General features: G+C 50.5%; 1 protein-coding gene across 7 annotated transcripts in view; it reads left to right on the forward strand.

Annotated features, from left to right (window-relative positions):
- Positions 1–26,255, forward strand: part of LEF1 (lymphoid enhancer binding factor 1) — an 88,515-nt gene that overhangs the window by 59,256 nt on the left and 3,004 nt on the right. Inside the window, exons 4-11 of one of the 7 annotated variants that reach the window (XM_056114008.1) lie at positions 5,841–5,973; positions 8,677–8,770; positions 10,082–10,165; positions 11,690–11,812; positions 12,351–12,513; positions 16,231–16,338; positions 18,412–18,460; positions 18,986–19,026. In XM_056114008.1, coding sequence (XP_055969983.1) covers positions 5,841–5,973; positions 8,677–8,770; positions 10,082–10,165; positions 11,690–11,812; positions 12,351–12,513; positions 16,231–16,338; positions 18,412–18,460; positions 18,986–19,020 — 789 coding nt within the window. In that variant the 3' untranslated portion in view covers positions 19,021–19,026. The remainder of the gene's footprint in view (positions 1–5,840; positions 5,974–8,676; positions 8,771–10,081; positions 10,166–11,689; positions 11,813–12,350; positions 12,514–16,230; positions 16,339–18,411; positions 18,461–18,985; positions 19,027–26,255) is intronic. The other 6 variants (XM_056114009.1, XM_056114006.1, XM_056114012.1 and 3 more) reach the window with 6 other exon arrangements.

Consider the following 26,255-nt stretch of genomic DNA (forward strand, 5'->3'; position numbering starts at 1 on the left):
CCCTCCCTGCTGTACTATAGCTCAAGCCCCTCTTTTTCCTTTTAATACACATTTTCTTGGGGGAGCAAGGGGTCTTGCAGCGATACCTTGCTGTGCTCAGGCCTCACTCTCGGTTCTGCAGTCAGGGGTCGTTCCTAGTGGTGCTGGGGGTCGGCCCCTGGCTGGCTGTGCTGTCTCTCTAGGCCCCCTTTCTGGTACTTCACTGCAGTGGGGGACGTGCTGTGCACTGGCGGTCCCGGCGCTGATACCACAGGAGTGTCTGTGAGCAGTGGCACCAAGCCTGCACCCAAAAGTGGGTGAGTGTCCCAGTGACACACCACGGGCTCAGGCAGCAGGTGGGACTGCCGTGAGCAGGGTGAGTCTCGTGAAGATGCTCAGCAGCATTTGTTGCTAGAGATCAACTCTGAGCACTCGAAGGCCAGAAAACCTGTGCCTGCCAGCACACTTGCTCTCCAGTCCGTGGCTCTTGCTGATGAGACCAGTGTGCGGTTTATGACGCACACTGTTTTTAGGTCATACAGTGAAGTGTGTCGACGCGGTGAGATGGTATTTTCCAGATGATGGTAGGCGGGAGATCAGGCAGGGTGTGATGGAGGGCAGGGAAAGCACAGAAGGGTGGATCCACAGGGACACTCGCCGCTCAGATACTGCCCTGAGCACTGCCAGGAGAGAGAGGGAAGAAACTACCACAGCGGGGTTGGAAAAATAGCATATCTGGAGGGCATTTTGCCTTGCACTTGGCTGACCCTGGTTCGATTCCCACCTCCACATGTGCTCCCCCGAACCAAGAGTGATTCCTGAGCACAGAGCCAGGAGTCAGGCCTGAGCATCCCTGGGTATGGCCCCAAAACAAAACAAAAAATGTTAATTTATGAAAATGTAGAAACTTAATTTATACTGTTATATTTCTCCTTAAATTCCTGCTCTGATAAATACATAGTTGGCCTCAAGGAAGAGCGAATAAATATTCTCCGTGGTTTCTAGGGCAAACAGTACAGAGTGAGAGAAATGGGCTTACAGCAAGTTACTTTTTAAAAGGTTTTTTAAGTTTTCTGTTTTTCGAGGTGCATAAACAGATCATATAACTAATCCGAATACAACTGCTGTGAATTCTGAAAGTGGCGGGCACTTAGCGGTGAGAGACTGGACCTGTGGAGCCCTAAGCCCTTCCCACCACTCCCTGGCCTCACCTCTCTCCCCTCCCCTTCCTCATCCCCTCCCCATCTTCCACCTCCATGCCCTCCTCTGTGCACAGATGCCCTGGGGTCCCCCTCCCCCCTCTTAGTTACTGCTGTCTCCCCTGGAGAAATTGGGAGGTGCTGCCCATTCTTGGTCTGAGTGGCGGAGAATTTGGGACTTGACCTCTGGGGACAGCCCTGCTGCCTGGTGCTTGCATCACTGGGAAGCCCCTGCCCCTGGCTGGTGGCTGCTGTGACCTCAGCCTCGCACAGTGGTCAGCTGTTCCATCAGAGGTTCTTGGTGGGGAGGGCTGAGCAGCGGCATATGGCTCAGCCTGGCCTTCTCTGCCCGTGCAATGGGCAGGGTTGGAAGGCACAGCGTGGACCGATGCAGCAGCACAGCGGGGAAGGCGTTTGCCTTGCAGGCGGCCAACCCAGGTTCGATTCCCAGCATCCCATATGGTCCTGAGTGCAGAGCCAGGAGTAACCCCTGAGCATCGCCGGGTGTGACCCAAAAGAGAAAGGTGCAGCATGCAGAGTGGGGTGCAGCTGCAACCGGCCGAGGGGGTCGTTGGAGGGGATGCTGCTGCTCTAGGGGTAGCCAGCTGGGTTCCAGGGCTGTGAGAGAGACAAAGGGTGCCCAAGCCTGGAGAGACCGCAGGGGGTCGTGTCTGCTCTGCTCTCTGGACGTGTCTGCGCCATGCCTGAGTTTCCTCCCGCCAGGCCCCGCAGCCCTGAGTACTTAGCTGCTGGCCACAGTCCCCCATGCTTGGTGGGCAGGGTGGGTCTTGCGCGTGGTTCCTCATCCTTGCTTTTTGTCTCCAAGCATCCACTGGAGCGTCCTAGGACTGAGCTGTGAGGAGGGGCACATCTGGCTCAGTGGCTGTCCCCTGGGGGCCGATGACCGCTTCCCTGTGGTGTCAGGAGTCCCGTCAGAGGGGAGTGCCAACCTGGCCAGGTGCTGGGGTGCTGGGTGGTGGGGGCCCACCACCAGAGGCCCTGGAGCTGCTCCCTGTACCCGCTGTTGCCGTCGCTTTGTTTGCGCCTGGCCCGGCGTGGCCGCCATCCATGCGACCCCGACCCCCGAACATTCCTCCCGCGGTCCTCCTGCAGCACGTAAGACAAGGCCGGAGCTTAAAGGAAAATCCTCGGCTGCTTATCTCCTTCCCACAGGAAAGCAAATCTGTGTTGAAAACCGTAAAATTCCGAGGAGAGCAGGGAGGGCATAAAGGAGCAGCCAGGCCCGCGCCCGCCTCTGGCTGCGGCTGGGGTGGGGGTTGGATGGGAAGGAGAGGAGCCGCTCACACGCTCCTTCAGGAGGGGCGTGGGCCCGGAACCTGTACACACCCATGGACACACAGGCACACACACGTGCACACACACACGCGCGCACAAATGCGTTCATATACACACACATGCGTTCACGTACACACATGCACGCAGATGCACACACACACACACACACATGCACACACACTCATGCAGCTTCCACAGTGCTTACTCCACACAGCTGCCCTGAGCAAACCTGTCCTCACAGATTGTCCCGCGGTCACGATGCTTAGGAGAATTTTGAAATGAAACAAAGCATTTAAAGTGCAGTTGAAGTGTATATTTATTTTAGCATTTGAGTGGTAAAAATTTCTTTGGTTCCATTTTTTTAAGGATCTTTATTCATTTATTTATTTGCTTTTTGGGTCACACCTAGTGATGCACAGTGGTTACTCCTGGTTCATGCACTTGGGTTACTCCTGGCCATGCTGGGGGACCATATGGGATGCTGGGAATTGAACCTGGGTCGGGCTGCGTGCAAGGCAAAAGCCCTACCCGCTGTGCTATTACTCCAGCCCCTTTGGTTCCATTTTGGGAAGAGTTTATCATGATACCTGGCGTTCTGCATTCCGTCAACTCACCTGGCAGCTGCCTCACTGTAATCATGCGAGCACTGGCCTATTTCCTAACCTTTGGTGCATTTGTATGCGCAATGTCGCACTGTGGGGCAGGGAAGAGGCTGTAGCTTTGATGGCTGTGCTCGGTTTAATCAACACCACCCACCACCGGCACTCTTGCCAGGCGGAGTCTGATACTCAGGAAATAGGGAAACAACACTGGAGAAACGACATCATTAAAAATGGTGATTCAGGCCCAGAAGATAGTCAGCAGGTAGGGTGCTTACCTTGCACATGGCTGTCCCGGGTTTGATCCCCGTTATCCCCATGGGAGTAATTCCTGAGTGCCAAGCCAGGAGGAACTCCTGAGCACCACAGGGTATGGCCTCAAAACAAAAAGGTGATTCTGGTTTTCAAAATATTTCAACTTATCACTTAAGTCGTTAAATTACTGTTAAAGTTTTGATGTCTCTACAAAATTGCTACACCCTGCCACGACCCTAATGGTTTTTTTTTCCCCTCATAATAGGCTATGGAGAACTACTGATGTAGCAGTGAAAAGAATTAAGTGTATTAGGAGTGTGTTCGTGATTCTCCTGAGGGGAGGCAGTCCTTCCTGCGGGAGCCACATACTCTTTTATTCCTAACTGGTTCAAAACACAAAAAAACAACAGAATTCCACATGTCAGAGGAGTGACCACGTATGCTGTCCCTCACGTTGTCCCTCGCTCTGTCCCTCTGTCCGTCACTGTCTCTCACGCTGTCCTGTGCTGCAGCCATTGCTTTGTCCATATTGTAGCCCCAGACTTGGAGAAACTGGGTCCTGGAGGGCAGGGAAGACTCACCAGCACAAACTGCTCCTGGCCAGCACATGCCTGGCTAGTGCGTTAGAGGCTGCAGAATTCATGATGTTCTCTTCCTCTGAAATCCACGCTCCTTACTGCTGGAGTAACTTCTTCGTGGTTTCTACACACAGATCTTCCTCAGACTGCTTAATTGGTACATGAGTTTAAAGCTAGAAGCAGAGTGTGTGTGTGTGTGTGTGTGTGTGTGTGTGTGTGTGTGTGTGTGTGTGTGTGTTTAGCTCCTGGTAGTAGCTCTGTAACTATTTAAAAAACTGTAATACTGCTTTTAAGTTGTGATACCTCAGAAACAACAACAATCTGAATTAGGGTGGGATGCCAGAGATCTAATTCTATTTTTGATTTTGCTTAATAATTTCTTGGAGGGACCTGATGAAGGGGTAGAATTCAGCTTTAACCAAGCAGAAGGTGGCAGATTTGAGACTAAAGTCCAAACACATAACTTGAACCTTTAAAGAAATTATTTGTTTTTTTAGACTACTGAATTAATAAAATTTTAAATAAATATAAGGGATAGACCATATTTTATTTTAGGTCATTTCCCAGAGACTGTTTATTTTTTATTTTATTGAATCACCATGAGATATAGTTACAAGCTTTCATGTTTGCGTTACAATCACACAGTGATCAAACATCCATCCCTCCACCAGTGCACATTCCCCACCACCAATATCCCCAGTATATACCCCCTTTCCATCCTCCCACTGCCTCCATGGCAGACAATATTCCCCATACTCAATTGGGGCTTGGGATGGAAACATCCCAAATTTGGTGATGGGAAGGTGTAATGGTGGTGGTGGGATTGGTGCTAGAATATTAATGTAATCAAATACTGTGAACTAATTTATAAAATAAAAAATTAAAAATATATCCCCCATACTCTTTCTACTTTTGGGTATTATGGTTTGTAATACAGATACTGAGAGGCCATCACGTTTGGTCCTTTATCTACTTTCAGCACACATCTCCCATCCCGAACGATCCCTCCAGCCATCATTGGCTTAGTGATCCCTTCTCTATTCCAGCTGCCTTCTCCCCGGTTCATGAGGCAGACTTCCAGCTATGGAGCAATTTTCCTGACCCTTGTGTCTAATGGTCCTTGGATGTCAGTCTCAATGTTATGTTAACACATACTCCACAAATGATTGCAGTTCTTCTATATCTGTCCCTCTTTCTGACTCATTTCACGTAGCATGATACTCTCCATGACCATCCACTTATAAGCAAATTTCATGACTTCATCTTTCCTAACAGCTGCATAGTATTCCATTGTGTAGATGTACCAAAGTTTGTTTAACCAGGATAGGCCATATTTTAAATGGAACACATGTCAACAATTTAAGGCATTCATTAAAGCTGTATTCCACATAACATGGCTCAATTCACGACGGGATATTTCCTTTATTGGTTAAGCGTGCGGGCACTGAGATCCCACGTGAGCAGAACGGGGCTGTCCTGGACCAGAGCTGCATGAGGGCGACAGTGCTTGGGCATGGGAATGGCAGCGTCTGGGCGGCCAGTGTCCCCACATGTGGAGTCCTCGATGCGGTTGGGATGGCTTCAGCTTCTGGCTTCTCTGTGGGGGTTGTAGACCATTTGCTCTTCAGATTGCCTCAGATTTGCTCATTATTTATTTACTGGATACTTTTTCATTGTGTCCCTTTTATGCCTCGGCTCTCTATGGCCCCAGTGTTGCTAACTTTGCCTCTGGTGACTGTTGTGCTACCCTGAAGTGTTCCCCCATAGGTCGGGGTATATCCAGACCTGTGTGGGCAGCAGGGAGCCCCTCTCTGGACACTGGGGCAGCTGGGGGGCACCTGCCCTGAAGTGCTCTGGGGGAAACGGCCGTTGCATCGGGGAGGCGTCCCAGCAAGCGGGGCCCTGCTAACGGTTGCCCTGTGCTTCTTTTCCAGTCGAACAAAGTGCCCGTGGTGCAGCCGTCCCACGCCGTCCACCCCCTCACTCCCCTCATCACCTACAGTGACGAGCACTTTTCTCCAGGGTCACACCCGTCACACATCCCGTCTGACGTCAGCTCCAAACAAGGTGAGAGTCACCCCTTCTCCATGCCAATGGGGCCTCCGGGAGAACAGCCCCAGCCTCCTCCAGAGTGTCATTTTCTGTTTGACCGTGTGCTGGGCTGTGTCCCCTTGGTCTTTGGACAGCTCACACTAGGGCTTGGCCACAGCAGGACTGTCCAGGCCGAGCCAGTCAGAGCCAGTGACAGTTGCTGAGCAGACGACGTGAGCGCACGCACCCATCTGCCAGCATTCTGGGAAAAGGGGTCTTAAACAACAGTAAACCATTTAGAAAACCGATCCATGGTCCAACTTGGTCACGTCGTACATGTGCATGGACATGTCATGTGGTCCCGACATGGGAAATGGGTCTGTTACAGCACTTTTTACTTCATTTATTCATTTGTTCAGTCATGGAAAAAATATTTATTGAGAACCACTCTGAGAGAGTCCTGCTTTGACACAGAGTGGGGAAATAGTCTGCTTTCCTCAGCAGTGTCACAAGCTCAGGCTGGAAATTATTTGCACAGACTCATGTAAAACAAAATTAAGAACATCTTAAGCGCTATGCTAAAAGTACAAATAAAATGTAGATTCAAAGAAAAATTTGCAGAACTATAAAAGAGAATATTCCACTGGGACAGGGTGTTTGAAATAGGAGCAGATTGTAATAGAAGCTGTCGGGTTTAGTGCCCGTGTAGGAAGTGGCATGTCACAAGTGCTGAGGACCGCTCGCTCGCCCTCCTGCCAGCAGGCCCGAGCCCTCGCTAAGGGCAGAGTGTGCTGTGAGGCATCTGCCCACGGGCCTGTCACTGCCAGAGGTGCTGCCCTGGACACAGGGTGCTTTGTCCCGGGCAGCACTCACCATGCAGGTGCCCGAGCAGGATAGCAGCGGCCTGTGGTGGCTTTCGGGCTGGTAACCCCTGACCTCAGCATGATTTTCAAAGTTCAGATTTCCGTGATATTGCCCGTGTTCTCTGAATGTGTCTGTTTTTTTGTCCCAAACTGAGCCAATCCTGAATACTGAGGCTTGGGGTGAGCTCTGGTCTCAGGCATGGAAGCAGCGGAATGGAGACTCCCTGGTTTACTTATGGTGCGACCCTCCCAGGGACCCCACTGCCTCCTGAACCATTCCCAGCAGGAGAGTTTCCGGGGTAAAAAAAGATCGGGAAACATTTTTTTAAACAGCAAAATAGGCTAGAGAGATATTCCAGCAGTAGGGGTGCTCGGCTGAGCCAGGTTCAATTCGCAACATCCCAGGTGTAGAGCTTGGGAGGAAGTCCTGAGCATCACCAGATATGGCCCCCAAACCAACCAACCCCCCACGACATGGCCCATGGGAAAGCCATCTGTTGATAGAGTAAAGAACTTTTCTCCACATTGTTTTGGTGGGGGATGAGGAGTGGAGATTGGGTCATATCCGACTGTCCTTGGGATGGGGGTGGAGTCACTCCCGGTGCTGCTGGGGATCAAATGTGGGTGGAAATTGAGTCCTAATTTAGAAGGCAGCACTTTTTACATCTTTCCCATTCAAGACATTCGCCATCTTTTAAGATCAAATTGTGATGCTACCGAATGTGACCTGCCCGCATGACAGAGTCTGGCAAACTCCCCGTGGTGTACCCAATATGCCAAATACCAGTAAGAATGATGGGTCTCATTCTCCTAACTCTCAAAGAGCCTTGAATATGGCATTTTTTTAAAAATCTCAGGGCTAGGGCGAAGGAGACGTTACTGGGGCCTGCTCAAGACAATCGACGAATAACAGGATGGTCGTGATCGTGTGATGCATTAGAAAAGAAAATTCACAGTTCTGTGTACTGAGCTACTTCCACATACCTGACACATACTGACTGCTGGACAGGGAATGTGTCTTTCCATACAGAAAGGGGCTTCGGGAAATCAGATTTTCTGTCAAGGTTCCCTTTGTGGCCTTCCTTCTGTTCAGAATGTCTTTCCTCCAAACAGTCAAATCTGACTTTTTTTGTATTTTGCAAATTTTATGTGTGTGGATCCCCTTTTCCTGCCGCCTGCGTGACACGGGAGCAAGCAGCTGCCATTTGGGTCAGGCAGGTGATAATCTGTAGGTGCTTTTGCACAGAGAGGGCATGTGCTCCAGGGAGCGTGGGCGCAGGAAACAATCTGGCAGCATTTGTCATCATGGAACACGGCTAATCCAGATCAGCCTGACCTCGGCGCCCACAGGACCCAACTCAGTGAAGAGCTTAGTTGTAGTCGAAGTGGCAGAGACCAGATGAATCATATCAAGTGTGACCATTATGGGGCTGAAGATGATTCCTAATTAATCTCTGATCCTCAGAGGTATCACAGCCCCCCAATCTGCGTGCCCATAAAGGAGCCCAGGAAAATACCTAAGTGGCAATTTACCTAATCTTCAGAACGGGGCACAGCGGCTGTCATTCCCACCGCAGAGACAATGCATGCCTCAACAGAGTGGGCTGCAGGGACCATTGCGCCAGTGTGCAAAGGCTGCCATGAGTGGACGCCTGTCAGCGTCCCCTCAGGGAACCGAGACACACGTTCTCCTGGCCTGTCCTCTTGGGTGTTGGAATCTCAATTAAAGCCGACAAAACAGACTTCTGCCAGGAGTCGATTGGCAAATGCTTCGTTGCAGACTTGAAGTCTGAAGGGCAGAGAGCATTTGGTGGTCGTGGGGTTGCCCCCAGAGTCAGAGGAGTTTGAGAACTCACCTCCCTGCACTTCTTCCCAGCAGGCATGTCCAGGCACCCCGCGGCTCCGGAGATCCCCACCTTTTACCCCCTGTCTCCGGGTGGCGTCGGACAGATCACCCCACCACTTGGCTGGTAAGACCCTTCCTATTTTGAATACACACTCTACTTCGTAGAATTAGCTTTATGAATGCTGACACTTGTGGAGCTGGCAGAAGATTCACATCAACACGCAAGGTGCTAACTTTATTTCATTCCCACTTAAAAGATTATAAAACCTACAGACTTTGAAATGGATTGAATGAGTCCGCTGATAAGTGTAGAAAATGACACTGTAGCATTTGCTCGGAAGCCTACAGCCTTAGGATTCAGTTTGTGGCTTGGGGTCTCTGCTCAGCTCACGGTGCCTGAGCTGTGGTTTTCTAGTTCCTTCTGAACTTAGAAGACCTTTTCAAGTCATAAACTTAGATATACTGAATATCTGTCTTTGCTTTATAATTGGACACGTGAGGCACATGCTAACTAGAAACCAGTTCGTTGAATGCACCTTTAATGTTTAAAGTCACCAGCATGGGCTCAGAAATAGAAAAGCTGATGTGGGGATGGGAGAGTGAAGAATGAAGAATTTTTTCCCCCTCAGAGCCCAAATGCTATTTTGTTAATTGGTTTCATTATAAAGCTAAGGGAAAGAAAGTGGGTAAGACATTTCATTTCCCATTCTTCTTACTATAAGCGGAACCTACCAAATTTCCACTCACCTCCTATCCGCAGGTGGGTTCCCCTCCCCTCTTCCGGCTCCCTCACTGCCCTTTGGCACAGCCTGACCCTCTCTGGACACCTGGACATGCAGTGTCTCCCCTCATCCCCCAACTGAGTTGAGTCTGACTGGCCTCTTTTGAGCCCCTCTGGGTCAGGGAAAGGTGGGCCCGTGGGGGGGGGGCAGTAGGTTGTTTGGGGGGACGCTCTCAACTGCCACAGGCCTGGGACTGAGGGAAGTGGAATGTTTTGAAACTCTTTGTTCTTTTTCTTGTTTCTGTTTAGCTTTTGGGTCACACCCAGCTGTGTTCCTGGTGGGTTTGGGGGAACCATATGGGGTACCAGGAATTGAGCCTGGGTTGACCATGTGCACAGCAGCCCTGTTCCTCCATATAAATGTATATCTCCATCTTTCCTTCCCTGAAAAAGCTCAAACATTCTGGTTAAAGATCCAGGCCGCTATCTCCCCATCTCAGAGGTCCCTTCGACTCAATGAAATCTTGACTTTGGGGTGGGGAGAGGCAAGTCCGGATGTGGCTCTCTTTCAAATTCAGGATGTTTTTTGGCGGGGAGGGGGGGTTTCTGGATAATTCCTGCCTTCCTCTGTCCCCTCGCGTTCCCACGCCCAGCCCCACTGCTGGTTGGTAACTAGTGTTGTCATTGATGGGTTCCTTTCTTCTGTGACCTCAGGCAAGGTCAGCCTGTCTATCCCATCTCGGGAGGATTCAGGCAGCCCTACCCATCCTCCCTGTCCGTGGACACCTCCATGTCCAGGTAGGTGGGGGTGCAGGGCCCGCTGCCCAGCCGCTCGCATCTGTGCCTCTGCTTGCCTGGGGTCGCAGGAGGGTGCGGGCCGCCTCGCGCTGTCTTCCCCGTGCCTGCTGCCACACTGGGTGTCCCGCATCCCCGAGCCTCTCCCACTGTGCCGCCTGCCAGATGCACAGGAGAGGGTGCCAGGGTGGCACTGGGGGTGGGGGCGGGAGCCGGGGGTGGGGATGAGGGGGAGAGGGGGCCCCGTCCCCCGGCTGCAGCCACATGGGGCGTGTACTAGTGTGGGACTCGGCCCTCTGTGGACTTGTCGTACTGGTGGCCCGGAGCCCCGTGCCCGCTGTGTGATGCTTTTGCTTTGGTGCCCTCTGATGCCTCTGCACACCTTCGGCTTGTCTTAGGAGCCGGGGGCTCTGTGATGGCCTCGGGGGCTTCACTTTTTCTCTGGGGCTGAAATTCACAGCTACCCTCAGGGTGGTGAATTTCCGTGTTCTCTCAAAAATCCTTCTTTGTTTAGCACTATGGCAATTTCTCTGGATGGTGGGGGGGGGGGTCCAGTTCGTATCCTCATCCCCACCCCCAATATACTTTTACTCTTATCATCCTAAGAATAAATCAACCGGAGTATTTTCTCACAGGCGGGGGGGCGGGGGTGGGAGGGAGAGAATAAGCATCCTGTAGTTTTACAAACCATTCATTTAGCAAAGCAGTGTGGCTTTTGCAAACATTTGTATTTTTAACATGTCCTGAAATATTCTGGATCCAGGCAGAATTTCTTCTTCCCAGATGGAGGGATTAGTTTTACAGGCTGTGAGGAGAGGACCCGGAGTGTTGTTGAAATAAACGTTTAATAAGTGTTTAGAAAGCAGAGATTTCTGAGACATGTCCCAGTCTGTCCGAAGCACAGTGCAAAGTATGGCTCGTCTGTTTTTTCTTGCATGGCACTTTCCGTCCCCTGCTGGACAGATAGTGGTGACTTCTGACGGCTTTACGATCTGTCACCAGCATCCTCTGGGTGAAGGCTGGGAGGCACCCAGCCCGTGCTGGAGGGCCGTCCTCGCTTGAATTAAATCTCTGCTCGCCGCTTCACTGGTCTTCAGAACCGGCTCTCTGGAGCTTTACTTTCTCTCTATGAAGCTCACCACCTGGGATGATAATATGGGTGGCCTTGTTACGTAGGGTGGGGGCTCTTGCCGTTCATGTTCCTAGAGGCCAGCCGCCGGGGACAAGTCGAATGTGCTGTCCTGCTTAGGAATGTGGCAGCCTCAAGTTCCAACTTAATATCATGGTAGACGTCTAAGAGTTGTCTTTTTTGCAAAAGTTTGGAAACTGCTCTGCACGAAAAGTGACTTCGCCCCTTAATCCTATAGCCTGAGGCCTCCCAGGAGAAATGCCAGTTTGTGATAGGAGGGATAGTCCCGACTCTGCTCCCCCTGAATGCAGAAGGCTCCCCACTCTGGGGGCCCGGGGGTGTCCACCGTCCAGCCGCAGCCCCCACTGCCGCATGTCTCTGCACTCTGCTCTCTGCAGGTTTTCCCACCACATGATCCCCGGCCCGCCTGGTCCCCACACGACTGGCATTCCTCACCCGGCTATTGTAACACCTCAGGTCAAACAGGAGCACCCCCACACCGACAGCGACCTAATGCACGTGTGAGTACGATGGCCCGCTGCCACCCCAGGGATGGAGGGAGACGCGCCAGCACAGGCGTTAAGTCTTGCCTTAGGCCCTCAGGTTTTGGTGGATTGGGTCCCTTGTGAGGTGGGTGAAGGAGATTGTTCCAGAATGTGGGTACCCCGCTCGCCCAGGGCCTCTGTGGTCCTGCGCCAGCAGCGGTGCCCCCGGAAGAGATTAGCCAGTGAGTTTCTGAAGTCGGGGGGCATCAGGGAGCACATGATAGTCCATAAAGCGCCCCAGATGCAGGCAAAGCTGATACATGTGCATGGAGGAACCTGAAGTTCCATGGGTCTCAAGTATCCCCAAACCAAGACCTCTGGTTCTGAGCGAGGAGTCACTGTGAGCTGTCACTGAGCCCCTGCTGTGGCCCAGAGCTCTGCAGCTGCAGGGGACTGATCTCGGACCAAAGCACCACCCAGCACGGGGCCGTGGGCTGCACTGGTGGTTCTGGGACGCTGCGGAACGTGGGTGAGGAGTGTGTGATCGGGCGCTCTGCTTCCCCACACCTTTTAGGAAGCCTCAGCACGAACAGAGGAAGGAGCAGGAGCCCAAGAGACCTCACATTAAGAAGCCTCTGAATGCTTTTATGTTATACATGAAAGAGATGAGGGCAAACGTTGTCGCCGAGTGCACGCTCAAGGAGAGCGCGGCCATCAACCAGATCCTGGGCAGAAGGGTAAGTGGGGGTGCTGGATGCTCTCGGGAACCTGCTGTTTCCTGCAGTGCAAGTGATCTAGGAAGGCACCCACATACACGCACACCTCCCCAGACCCAAAAGGGACAGGGGGCACAAGACAGCCACGGGGGTTAAGTGATCTGATGCATTGGAAGCCACCTAAACACCACTCTGCCAGCTGGCTTCTATTTTCTGGTTAGCATTTCTCACCGATTATTTATTAAGTACAATGTGCCAGGCACCTTGACCGGCACCACTGAATACACCTCCTGGTCCCTTCATGGGACTTAAGAGTTTTGTGACAGGGAACACATATTGACAAATCAGCGTCCAGCTCTGATCAGGCTGTAGTGGAAGAAGCCCGATTAGGAGCACCTGAGGAGTGGGCCGTGCGTGTGTGCAGGTAGGCCGCAGAGAGGGAGGCGTCAGCCACACTTGGGGGGTGAGCCCTGGCAAACATCATTGTCACACTTGCCCAAAGCCCATCTGTTCTGTGCAGCAGGGGCCAGAAGGTGCCTAGAATATATTGCTCCCCATCATCCTTGGTTTCCGGCTGAGGTGCAACTGACCCACAATGCTCCTCGCTTTCAGGGGTACAACATAACCAGTCAGCAACCATGCATTGCGCTAAGTGATTGAGTCCACTTCAGGCTTCTTCCTCCGTTTCTGTACCTAGTAACCCAAGTTTTCCTTTGAGAACTCCTCAGTTCTGCTCTTGGCCACTCTGATTTCACTCTGCATCTCGGCGACCCCAGGCCTCTGCTGCTGCTGTCAGATCTGGCACCGGTTCTCTGGATTTTTCTTTACACCCGCTCGCGTGGTGGGACTTTGCAGAGTGCCTGCTGTATGCCGCAGGTGGACATTGGGAATTTTTTTTGCTAATTCACATCTTCACTGCAATTGTAATTTTAGAAATGCGTTTGTCTTAATTGGTTGAAACTGTATGTGGCGGCAGCTTATATTGTGACTCGGGCATTTCTTTTCACAGTGCCTCAAGCAGTGATTTGAAAATATATGTTCTGGTGAGGAGGGTCTTTGTGAAGTGGAAAGGTCCTATTGAAGCTGTGGGTCATTTTCCCACACCAACTGCGTACCTGAGGCTTCTCGGCATTCGAAACAGATTCCCAAGAAGGAGGAAGGCATGTTGCCTTCTGTGTGGCGGGTTCTTGTCGAACTGCATAAAAATGTGGCTCTCCCGTCTGTAGGACGCAGGGTCGGGTGCTCTTGCTCCATCTTCCTGGGGATTTTTAAATACTCATGACGCAGTTCCCATCATGTCTGAAGAACTCCCCCTTGGAAGCTTAAGGGCCGAAGAGCGTTTCCTGACCTTTAATAGAAGAAACCACAGACAGTAGGGATTGATGTTCTGATTCCAGCATGTGTGGAAACTCTGTAGGTTTTTACCCCCCTTTCTCTCTTGAAGTGACAGTTCCCTGGCCCTCTAGTGGGAATTTTCCTCATCAGGAGAGTAGCTGTAACAGAGGTTCACTTTCTGTCTTGAGTGCACACCCCCAACAATTGCTACTTTCTCAGCTTCCTTGACAATCCCAGATCACAGCGTGTGTCCTGAGGGATGGTTCTCATTTGGGTCTCTCTGGCTTTGATTTGGACACCTGTTTCTATTTATAGTCTCCGAAGGCTTTGATTAAGATCAGGTTTTCTGTCCTTCCTGAAAGCTTTCCTCTGGCAAGCTAGTTCTTGTTCTTTTAAAGCTCCTGGTTTTAAAAATCATGAAATTTTATACTGGGATCAATGGAATCCGTAAAAGTTAGAACTTAAATCCATCCTGGATTTTTAAGTCAATGATTTTTCTCTTTATTGAAGTCATGTCATATTTCGGTCCCTTCCCCTCTCTGTTCTCCACTTGCCTTTCTCTCAAGCTTGCACCTTATGCGGTCCCACTAACCAGTTTGACTGTATCAACCCAGGTATATCCTGGAATAGTTTATCTTTTGATTTTCATTCATTTTTGCTTTATCACTAAAATATATGTGTGTTCATGTGAATTAACTAGTTTTCCCATATATAGATTTTGTTTGGGAGTCACATCCCAAACACCAGTAGTCCTCAGAGTTTACTCTTGGCTCTGCACTCACGGATCGAACCCGGGTCGGCAGCATGCAAGGCAAGTGCCTTACCCACTGTACAATCGTTCTGCCCTCCCACCCCCCAGTTTTGGTATTTTTAGTTTTCTTTTTGGGGCTGCAAATGGTGTTGGGGGGGGCAACCCAGTCTCGTGTACAAAGTTTGGCCCCCTGAACTAGCTCCCCAACCAAGCTTTTACCTTTTTAGACGTTTCTGGGTTCTTAGAGGACCTTTAAGTCTATGTGTGGTCACTCTTTTTTAATGGTTCAAAGTATATGAGTTCCTTCAAATTACATGGTATTTTTCCAGCCCTTTGGTAAAACCTTTATTCCAGTTCCTTGGTAAAACCTTAACAATAAAATGTGATTTAAAAAAACACCCGAAATGTTACTTTTAGAGCCAAAGTGCTTGCCTGGCACTCAGCCACCCCTGGTCCAGTCACCAGCATCCCAGGTGTTCCCCTCCAGGTTGGAAGGGAAAGGAAGCTTCTTGGTCAAGACCATCACTTGCTTTTACTGGGAGAATTTGCGAATTGGAAATCTCAGAGAAGTGAAAACTAGTTGGAGATACACACTAGCTGTTTAGTTTGTGACCTGCCTTTTCTCTGTGTTTTGCTCAGTGTTGTTAACTGGGATCCTTCTGTCAGCCTGGATTTTCTCCTCTAGCTGACAAATGCTATTGTCTCTTTGGTGATATTTAGAAAGGCAGAACACACAACTTCGTCTCTCTTGCTGGAGATGAGTTCTGCTTAATATTTGAGGTGTTCCCAGCAAGCTGTCTTATGCTGCCTTAAGTTCTGATGAATTGCAGATTACTTGTCAAGTCAGACTTATGCCCCCTTTCAATGTTTTTCCCCTTTGGGCACCCTTAGCTCCAGAAGTGAGTTAATATTAACTTCATGTACTTTCACAAAAAAAGTGGAGACTGATTTTCTGTCTGGTCTGGCTTCTTCCCCATAAATGGGAGAGAGGTGGGACTTTGGGGATGTCTCCTCTGCTCCCTGGCACAGCCTGGCAGATTCCTGATATCCTAAGGCCTAGAGGGACTTCCATGGAGCAGGGAGACCCTGTGGGAAAAGACAATTATCTGGTAATTATCACACTCTGCAGATGATAAAAAGGGCTAAGTAGGGTTTAAAATTCCCAGGAAAAGTTCTTTTTCATTTTTATTGGACAGAAATCACTTTGCTTGAGAGGCTTTGACTGAGGCATTTCTCATATCTTCAAGGGGAATTGTTTTGTTTTGATATTTTCAAGAGTAATTCGCCATGAAATGACAGTTATTCACAATTGGGTTTCGGGCATACATTGTTTTAGCAATACCCCCACTCCCTCCACCAGTCTGCCTCCACGAGGGCCACTTTTAAACATCTGACCCTTCAGCACCATTCAGCACCACCCCTCCTCGGCCTCCTCCTTGGGTGGGCAGGTCTCCTTATATTCCAGTGTATCTGCGTCTGAGTACCTTCACTCAGCAGGAAACACGCCAGCTCTTGGAGGGAAAGTGTATTTCTGCAGCACTGGATCTCCTGAAATTTCAAAGTAGCTCTGCTTAAATGCTTGATGTGTTGCTCTTCAGTGCCTGAAACCTGAACTGCACTCACTGTGATGTTTCCCTTTCTCCCCATTGCAGTGGCATGCTCTGTCCCGTGAAGAGCAGGCTAAATACTATGAACTGGCACGGAAGGAAAGACAGCTCCATATGCAGCTTTACCCTGGCTGGTCTGCGAGAGACAATTATGTAAGTCCCCACGTCATCAGGAAGACACGTTCAGAGTTTGCTATCACTTGTTGAATGTAATGCACATGGGGTGGGGGGCATACCTGTCTGTGCTCAGGCGACTGAACGTGGGTGACTGCCTGCAGATGCCCTACCAGCTGTACTATCTCACCAGGCTGTGCCTTTAAAAAGATTGCATGCATATATTATAATTCTGAAATCTTTAAGATGGGAAATGGGGGGAGGGGTACTGATGTTGGGTCATACCCTGAGGTATGGGCTATTCCTGGCTCTGTGCTGAGGACTGACAGTAACCTTACCCCAGATGGTATCATGGATTCTAACCTGCTAGCAAGTGCTCTACCCCCATAATATTTTCTGGTCCTAATGCCACCCTATTTAATTATTCTTAAGGTTCTTGCCTTGCATGCAGCTAATGCCCAACATCACTTATGGTCCCCTGAGCACCAGTTGGTCTGTGCCCCCGGCACAAAAGCATAATCTCATGATAGTAATGCAGTGAGCGTCCCTCTGGATTCCGGAAATCTCAGTACTGAACACCATAGCCCAGGCCTTTCCTTAGACAGACCTGGGATAAAGCACAGATAGGCAACAAGAGTAAAAGTTATGTGAATGGACTTTCTCAAATAGTTTTGGGATCACCATTGACCACAGGGAACTGAAATCGCAGAGAAGAAGGGAATCTCTCCAAACCAGTTTTGTTCCCTGTCACTTCTTTCCGGGAACCTGGTGTCCTATTGCTTGTTCTTTTTATATACAGCAGGCACTTTCCGTTAGGATGTTTCAATAAGTAATGTTAGTTTACTGTTCGCAGACATTTAACAGTTGGGAATAATTTTGCAATCAATATATGTGTGTAACAGGTTTTCCCTGTATGTGGGACTTCTATTTCCGTAGAACAGAGTGAAAACTGTTGAAGGATAGTTCAGACTAACATCCGTATTGACAACCTGTTTCCCAAAGGACATATTGCAGTTCTGGTCCTGTACTCACGGAGTGCTCTCCAGACTCTCGTTCCCTACGGAGCTGCCTCCCTACAGCAGAAACAGTTTGAGCATGTATATATTTGAGGTCTTGTGCTCAGGGGACCCTATATGGTGCTTGTTCTGGGGCTCAGAGTGGGTCAGCTGCACACAAGGCAAATGCCTTGAACCCCGCACTCAATCTACAGAAAATTTAGATTTTCCGGTGTAGACACTGGCCCTCTCTGAAGGGGAAGGGAGGATCCCATTGCCTGCCTGCGACCCCCTGTGGAAGGTGTGGTGGGTGAAGCCTGCACCCTGTCCTTCAGGAGGAATGAGCCCACCTCACTCTGAACAGTGCTTCCGCTTCCCTTTATGGAGGAAGATCAGTCTCCCCCACAGGGGTGCAGATGTGTCGCCTAGGTTTCTCTCTGAAAGATAGAACGGAAGGGGGCTGGGTAGGTGATCAGCAGCCCCGCACCCATCCTGCAAATCTACTCTCCATCCCTCCTCTGCTGCTCTCCTTTGGAACATGGAGAAATGGGAAGAAAGGTGGGAAATTGGCCTTTAAAGATTTTTGCTTGTGTGATTTTTTTTTTTTTTGGTGGTACCAAGAGGTGGGGCCAGAGTGATAGCATAGCAGGTAGGGCGTTTGCCTTGCGTGCGGCCGACCTGGGTTCAATTCCTCCGCCCCTCTCGGAGAGCCCGGCAAGCTACTGAGAGTATTCTGCCCGCAAAGCAGTCTGGCAAGCTACCCATGGCATACTTGATATGCCAAAAACAGTAACAAGTCTCATAATGGAGACGTTACTGGTGCCCGCTCGAGCAAATCAACGAACAACGGGAGGACAGTGTTACAGTGCTACCAAGAGGTGAAAGGTGCTCCACCACTGTAAATGGGATTTAAATCTTTTAAGTTTTGTGATCAAGCTGGGCCTGAGACCCATCTGCTTTAGGAAGCAGAGTTCTTTGTCAGAAATAAGTCCTTGAGTGGAGGAACCCTCTCCAGGATTTCCTTCTGTGCAGCAGTGTTGAGGACAGGGAAGGGGAAGAACAGCAGTAGCGAGTGGCTGTTTTCTCTTGTTGCTGATGGTTGCCTCTCTTCCTCCAGGGGAAGAAGAAGAAGAGGAAGAGAGAGAAGTTGCAGGAATCCACATCAGGTAGGCACCGCCTGGCAGCCCAGCCACCCCACGCTCTGAGCCTCTTTCCATGCACTGATGCTCCGAGCTGCGGTTCCCTAACTCTGCTTCCTTTCCAGTGGGGCTGTGCAAGCGCGTCTCCACTCCTCTCCCCCCTGTCACCTGGAGTCCCAGTTGAGCTGTGGTTTGTTCTGCTTCTGTGTTCCTCCTTTCTCCCTCTCGCTCCCGCTGTTCTCCGTACACACGTCCTTCGGATAAGCCTGCCATATGCTACTGGGTTGCCCCAGAGACTTTCTGTGATTTTAAACTCTAAGACCAACAAGGGTGGACCTTCCCGTCCATTAGAGTCCAGGTGTCTCTCGGCAGTTCCCGCTGATTTGCCCTGTGTCTTTCACGGAAACAGTAAAACCACTCTTGGTGCCACACAGTGAGCCAGCTGGCATGAGAGCCACTAAAGAGACCCTCCTGATGTTGTTACTACTACATTTTTGGAATGTACGAAAGCCTCGTCAATAACAAAATTGTTAAAGACACAATTTTCTGCAGGTACAGGTCCCAGAATGACAGCTGCCTACATCTGAAACATGGTAAGAACCACGCCCGGCCGCCCGCTCTTGCTGCCCCCACTCAGCACTGCTCCTGAAAGAGGGAGACAACACCCACCCCCAGCCCAGGCTTTTCAAACTGACGCTGTGTCTAGCAACTCTTAGCACCTGCCTGCCCAGAGGAGTGGCAAGCCTGTCTGCTTCCAAAAGGACCAGGGCTGGAGAGACATGCAGCGGTTAAGATGGCTGCATGTGACTTAACCCTGATTCGAATCTCAGCACTGCATCTGCTCCCCTGAGCACTGTCCCACTCGTGGGCCACACCTAAAGATAACAGAACCACAGAACATCATTGTACTTCATAACCCAGGAGGAGCCTGGGTCTCAGAAGCTTTAGCTACTCAGAAAGTTTTTCCTTAGTTGAGGTGATAGGTGGGTATTACTGAAAGGAGGACACTTACATGACAGACAATCATGCCTCAAGTGGCACCCACAGCAGCTCAAGGAACCGGCCTTCAAAGTGCTGGATTCCTTGGGAGGATTTTTCCCTTTGATGCTGCTCTGTCCGCAGCCTTCCATTCCCCTCGCATTCCCCCAGATATGCTTTCTGCTTCCTCACTGCTGCCAGAGGCCCTTCTCACATACAGAGTGACTGAGCTCAGCATCCCCAAGTCCACAGACACACCATCCAGTCACCTGGCCCTGACTACACCCAAGTGACCCTAACTTTAGTGCTGACAATCCACGGAGTGGCCATGTGAGAATTCCCAGTCATCTGTGTGCCTGAACAATCCAGTTTAATCTTCCTTTCCTGGGAGGTGGGAGTAACCGCACCCCCCAACCATGATTAACACTCCCCAGGTTTTCCAAAGTCTTAACTGCCACGCAGCTGGCTTTTCTACATGAAAAGAGAACCAGCCCTTCACATAGCAGCCAAAATAGGTATCTGAAAGCCCTGCATTGCCAACTGGTACCAGCATCACATTTGTGGCAAGAACCAAGTACTCTTGTTCTTGGGACCCCAGAGATGGCTTGTTTAGGCCCTGGTGTTTAGGCCCTGAAGTCAGAGTGCCAGAGTCCTCAACAAGTACTTCTGTGGGGCTGTTTGTTTTTAAAAATGAACAAGCAAGGAAAGGATAACACTTTAGTGCCTTAAAGATCCCTAATGTAGATTCACTGCAACTTCTGTTTGCACCCAAACCTTCACTGCTATTTCTAGTAAAAAATCATTGCACAAATTTCTGTACATTGGAGTTGGTCCTTAATGGATACGATTATCCTATTAATACATACCCCACACATCTTTTTTCTTAAAGTCAGGGCTATTAATGTGCTTTGCCACTTTTTCTAAAGTAAGTGGCTCCCTATTTCAGAAAGACAAAGTTGCGGGCAACCCCCCACCTGTTCTTGCGCAGTAACTTAAGGGTTTAACTTGACCCCTAAAAGAGCACTGAGCACACAGCACCTCTAGGAGATTGCACACACCGGTGTCCTTTGTTGGGTCTGCAAATGTCAAGTGAGGAGCAGGCCAGTAAAACAGCAGCGGGGGAATTCTATACCTTCTTGCAGAATCTAGATATGGAGAAGAGTAACTAAAATGCAGAGAGGCAATGAAGACTTCCTGGAAGAGGCAGCACTTCTGAGCTGCCCAAACATAAGGAAATTCTTGGGTTTGGTAGAAAAGAGGTGGGGAACAGACACAAAGTTCAGCACTTGGGAAAATGTCTTACTTTGGATACGTACTATGGTTCAAATACCAAACTTCTTAATGAAGATAGTGAGAAATTAAGAAGCAGAGAACTAGGGATTTTGGGTAGCTGGGAAGAACATTTATTCCAGACTGGTTATACCAGTTGGTTTCTGGATAGTCACACTCACTCTTAAAAGCTTTAAAAAGTCTACTGTGAGAGATAGCTAAAGGTGACCTTGGATAGTCCCCATATCTCCGGACTGTAACGTCGGAGAGCTAGTTTTAAAGTAGAAACAAGCTAAATTAAAACTAAAACACAAACCACCATTCCTTGGGCTCAGTGCACAGGTGAACATAGAGAAAAAAACAGACACCATGTTCACACAGTCTGTTTTCAGTTAGCTTTTTTTCCTGGAGTTGAACCCCACACAGGCATTTTATCCGTCCATCTGAGCTACAGCTCCTCCCCTGGGACTAAGTTTTACCTGGACCACTTGCTACCCTGAGAAGCACATGCTTCTTACATAAAGCATACTCCTTGGGGCTAGAGAGACAGTATAGTGGGCAGGCTGGCTCAGTCTCAACACTGCATACAGTTTCCTGTGCCCCACCAGTGATCCCTGAGCACAGAGTCTGGTGTAAATCCTGAGCACCGCCAGATATGGCACCCAAACCAAAAACCATAAGCCTTCATTTACCTGGGCAGAGGAGATATTGTAGGAAAGGCTGGTTCTAGTGTAGTAACTAAAATGTGTGTTGTGCTGGGTGCAAGTATTTAATGAACAGCCCTAGGAGCCAGGGTAGAGCATGTGCCTTATGTTAAGAAGGCCCGGGTTTGGACTCTGGTACTGTTCCCCCGAACCCTCACCCCCGCAAAAATAAAAGAAACAACAACCAAAACCAAAAAAATATACACATTGCTGGCTCAGAGCTCAGGATCATTCCTAACAGGGCTTGGGGGACCCTATGAGGTGCCATGCATTGAACATGGGTTCGCCCTGAGCAAGGCAAGCGCCTTCCCCCTGCATCACCTCTGCAGCCCCCTGGGTCCCTCTCGTGGTCCCTGAGCGCCAGGTGGCCCGCAAGCCTTACCCCTGGATGCCTAGCTGTCATGCAGGGCTATGCTCTCCAGGAGGGCATGTCTGTGACCCTGGTAGCTGCAATTCTTCGCCTCGGATGAAAACATGGATCTCCTGTTCTTTCTGATGGGTCTGACAGTTTGCCTCCTCATACTCTGAACCCCGACCCACCAGAACCGGGATGTTAAGTCTGGGTACCTGCTCCAGGCTGGCACATCAGGCTGGGCACACAGCAGGAGAGCTAGAGGGATCTTGAGATGGGCCGGGTTTCGGAGTCACCGATGTCCCCGCGGCTACAGCAGCAGGGTGACTGATTCCCCAGCCCGTGCCCTCGTGGGCCCAGCAGTGGGCACCGCTTGTCTGCCTGGAAGGAAAGGGGCATGGGAGCCGGCAGCACCTTCCCTGACACAGCCTGCCTGGGTGGGGACCTCCATCCTGTTCCCAAAGCAGTGACACCGGGGTGCAGTGTTACCTGCCCTCAGCGAGAGCTTGGGTAATGATCAGGCTCGGAGCTACCACGCTAGCAAGAGACTAGAGACAAGTCCTCTCAAGACCCTCGCAGGCAGGCCAGAAGGGACAGAGGTGACTGGGGACCCGCGGAATGCTTCTCTTTCCTCTCAGTACCTTCTGTAGTCCTGCAGGAGTTAGCCCTGAGCAGTGCTGGGTGTCACCCCAAAACAGAAAAAGGCCCTGAATTGCAGTCGGCTTGGAATAAAAAGTGGTTGGGGATTAATTCTGGGGACGGCATGCTTCCGTTTGAGCCCTCTGGACTCAGTGTTCCTCCCACTGTCAGAAGAGACCTCTTAAAACCAGAAGTCTGCTAGCTATTATACTGTCTGCGGCCACACATCCAGTATTGACCCAGGCTGCCAGGTCCTGGTGCTGTGGCTGAACCCAGGTCTTGCTGAGGCCAGCAACCCACTCCATCCCTTTCCACCTGGAACTGTCCCCACCCTTCTACCCTGGTCTATGGCTCTGGGACTTACTGGGGACCGTGCAAATGAAAAGTAGATAAGGTCTGAGTTGAGGTGGAGAGCACTCTGTGTGGAGGATCAAATCTGGGCCTCCCACATGCGGAGCAGATGCTGGTCGTGAGATTCGTGACCCCACTCTGCTGTTTCCCTGTTCTTTGGGTGCAATGCTATGGCCGCAGGCCGTTCATGAGTGAGGTGCTGGCTCGAACCTGTACATACGGGGGCCAGTGTGATAGTCCAGCAGTTAGATCTTGTCTTTTGTGTGGCTGACCTGGGCTTGATCTCCAGCATTCCATACAGTTCCTTGAGCAAAGCCAGGAATTATCCTTGAGCACAGAACCAGGAGTAACCCGAAGCATCACAGGGTGTGGCCCCAAAACAAAAACACAGCGCACAGTGCAGCCACAGCAGGGGCCCCCACCTTTTTACAGACTGAGGGCACTTCACTGGGACAACTTCTCCCTTGTTTTGATTGTAAATTCCATCTAACCTGCAATGTTCTAAATTTTTACTTACATTTTCCATGAATACAAGAAAAATCTCCCCTCATCTACCATTTGTTTTTTAAGATTCTGATTTTCTGGCAGCACAGTCTTTTAGTCTTTCCCTTGCACCAGAAATTCTAGAATAGAACTCACTTCTTTTTCCCCTTTTAGGAATCTTCCTGTGAACATGAACGGGGTGGGACATGGTGTGGACCTCATGTCTCCTGGGTGTCCCTCCCCTGCTATGGGCTCTGTCAGGGGAAGGAAGCATCAGCTACGCCAGGGCTACCTGGCTAGACAGTACAGCCAATTCAGGTTCAAGCGAGGCCATCTTTTGAGGACACAAACATCCATGGCACCCCTTGTGAGACCAAGGGTGCTCTCTGCTGAGCCTACCCATGCCTTGCTCACAACTGCTCACCCAGGACAGGAAGCAACATTCGTTATAATCTGCCTAATAGAATGCAGACGGCACAGAGGCAGCAGCGAGTTCGCCCAGGCTTTGGCCCTCACCACACCAGCCCTCACTCTCACAGACACGTGCACAGGCCTTTGCTCTGCGCTGTGGAAAACATGAATGCGGTCGTGGATCTCTGTGCTTGTCCTCCTTCATAGAGTTCAAAGGGATTTGGGGGGTTTCCCACTGAAAGCTGTCATGAGGATCTACTTCTCCATGGGACAAGTGTCCTCAGAAGAGACACGGCAGGCTGGTGAGGAGAAGCCACAGGGGGACCCAACCCTTTGCCCCTCATGGTTGAAGCACCCGCCCTCAGCTGGGGCTAAACCAGCTGCCCCGCACTGCTGCCTCTCCGACCCACCAGGCAGGCCCCCTGGGATGGCCACGTGTGCCATCTCTGGTCTCAGCACTTCGCCATGCTGCGGGCCTCAGGGGAGACAAAGTGCCAAAAGGTTTCTCCAGTGTCCCCAGCACCTGGTTCCAATAGGAGGCCTGTGCGGGGGTGCGGACGGGACATGGGTGCTGTGGCAGAGAGACAGAAGGCAGGCAGCAGAAAAGGATTGGGGCCTGTGGGAGGGGACATGTGGGTGGCCTGCACCGCGAGCTTCAGGAGCATCTGTGTCCCTCTCACCTCCTCTGGAAGTCTGCCCTGGTCTATGGCTCTGGGACTTACTGGGGACCATGCACACCCAGCCTTGTGCAGGGGGAACCAGGGGGCCCTGAGACAACAGGCCTGTGCAGGCCTGAGGGAGTAGTTCTAGCCCAGAACCTGTCCAGCCCTTCCTCTCACACTTCACTCCTCCACTAATGAGCACCGAGTTCCTGCCCTCAGGACTCCGGGCAAGTGTGCACACCCTGGCAACTATGGCCCCTGGCCCCCTCCACCTCCGTTCCGCCAGCTTCCAGGCCCGGGGAACCCTGGGAATACGGCCCCCACGACGCCCTGCAGCACAGCCTCTGCCCTGTTCCCTTCCTACCTCTTCCCCACCCACAGGTCTGCTCACAGCCCTCAGCATCCGAGCATGCTCTTTGCCTTTTCACCGTTTTTTGATTCTACATGTAAGCGGTCATACTGTCTCTTTTCGACGTTTCATTTAGGACAAAGCCTTCAGGGTCCATCCGTTTGGGCACAAATAACAAGATGTACATTTGTGCGGCTGAATAATATTCTGCTGTATGTACGTACTGTGTGTGGGTATATATAACATGTTCTGAAGTGCCAGGATCAAGCCCAGGGCCTCACTGGCACTCACCAGCACTCTGAGCCAGGTCCCTTACTGTTTATCTTGGCTGGCACTTACGTTATTTCCAGTCTTGGGCCTTTTGTCTAATGCTAGAGAGAACCTAGTTTTGTTTTCTCCACCCAAATACCAGAAGTGAACTTGTGACATCACAAGGCAGTTCTACTTTTATTTTCTGGGGAGCCTCCACACAGTTTTCTATCAAAGCTGCACACTGCCACCACCTGACCAGGCACCCCTTGCTCTATCCTGGAGGGAAGTACACTGGGCCCAGTTTGCAGCCCCCCATCACCTTTGAGACCCGCCATTCCTTGGGAGTGCTACCTCATCGTGGTTTTGACTTACATTTGTGATCTGCGAGGGCAGCCACCTTTTCTTTACTAATTTGGCCTTCAGATGTCTAATCTGTAAAAATTTCTAATTAGATCTTCTGTCCTTTTTTTTTTTCGTCTTTTTTTCCTTGTCTGTTTTAAAATTTCTTTTTGTTCTTGCTCTTGACCTATACGAGTTCTTTGAATGTACTGCGCATTATTCCCTTTCAGATATAATTTACAATATTTTGCTTTGGTTCTGTAGGCGCTTTTTTTGGGGGGGGGGCTGTGTACAGGATTTTTAGTTTGATAAAATCCCACTTGTTTATTTTTGGTATTGATCTGATCTGATATGTTTGAGCTGATGTGAGAAGGAATTCTATTCTTGAAATCTTCCCTTTATCCTTTGGGCTGGGAATAACTCTGCCCATTTGGGTTCCTGTTACATTTGGTGAATAGCTCTTTTCTCAAGATTGGCATTTGTTCCTGGAGAGCTTCATGGGTTTCAGCTGTATGGGGCGTCTTGTGCCCCTTCAGATCCCCTCCACAGCTGGCCCCACGCGGTGACTCCCAGAGGAGGAGCCCAGCGCCTCCATCTGTGGGAGGGGACCCGCCGGTCTCTTTGAAGGCGGGTAATTGCTGGTTTTGATTGTGCCGCTGCCTTCACGGGTGGGTTAGGCTGCGCTCGGCTTGCCTGGCCTGGCCCAGCCGCAGCCCCCAGTGAAGCGTTAGATGTGGGAAGTCTCCAGTCTCCCGAGCCTCATGCCTGTGGTTTCTTGAAAAGAATCTTGATTTGACCTGTTTTCTATCTGTAAAGCGATGCCGTAAGGCCCATCTCTCCCATTTGGAGGAGGGTCGGTTCACTCCAGATGAGCTAAGGAGCGACAGCGTCAGGCAAACGGCCTTACTCAGCTTTTGCCAATTTGTTTGGATGCTGTTACAATTAGGAGAGCTTGCTGGTGGGAACAAACCACTTCTCCGGGGGTACTTGCTCTCTGAAACCTACTTTTTGGGACTTGTGAAATAATGAGTTG

This window comes from Sorex fumeus, unplaced genomic scaffold, assembly GCF_029834395.1.
Source record: "Sorex fumeus unplaced genomic scaffold, SorFum_2.1 ptg000024l, whole genome shotgun sequence".
NCBI lineage: Eukaryota > Metazoa > Chordata > Mammalia > Eulipotyphla > Soricidae > Sorex > Sorex fumeus.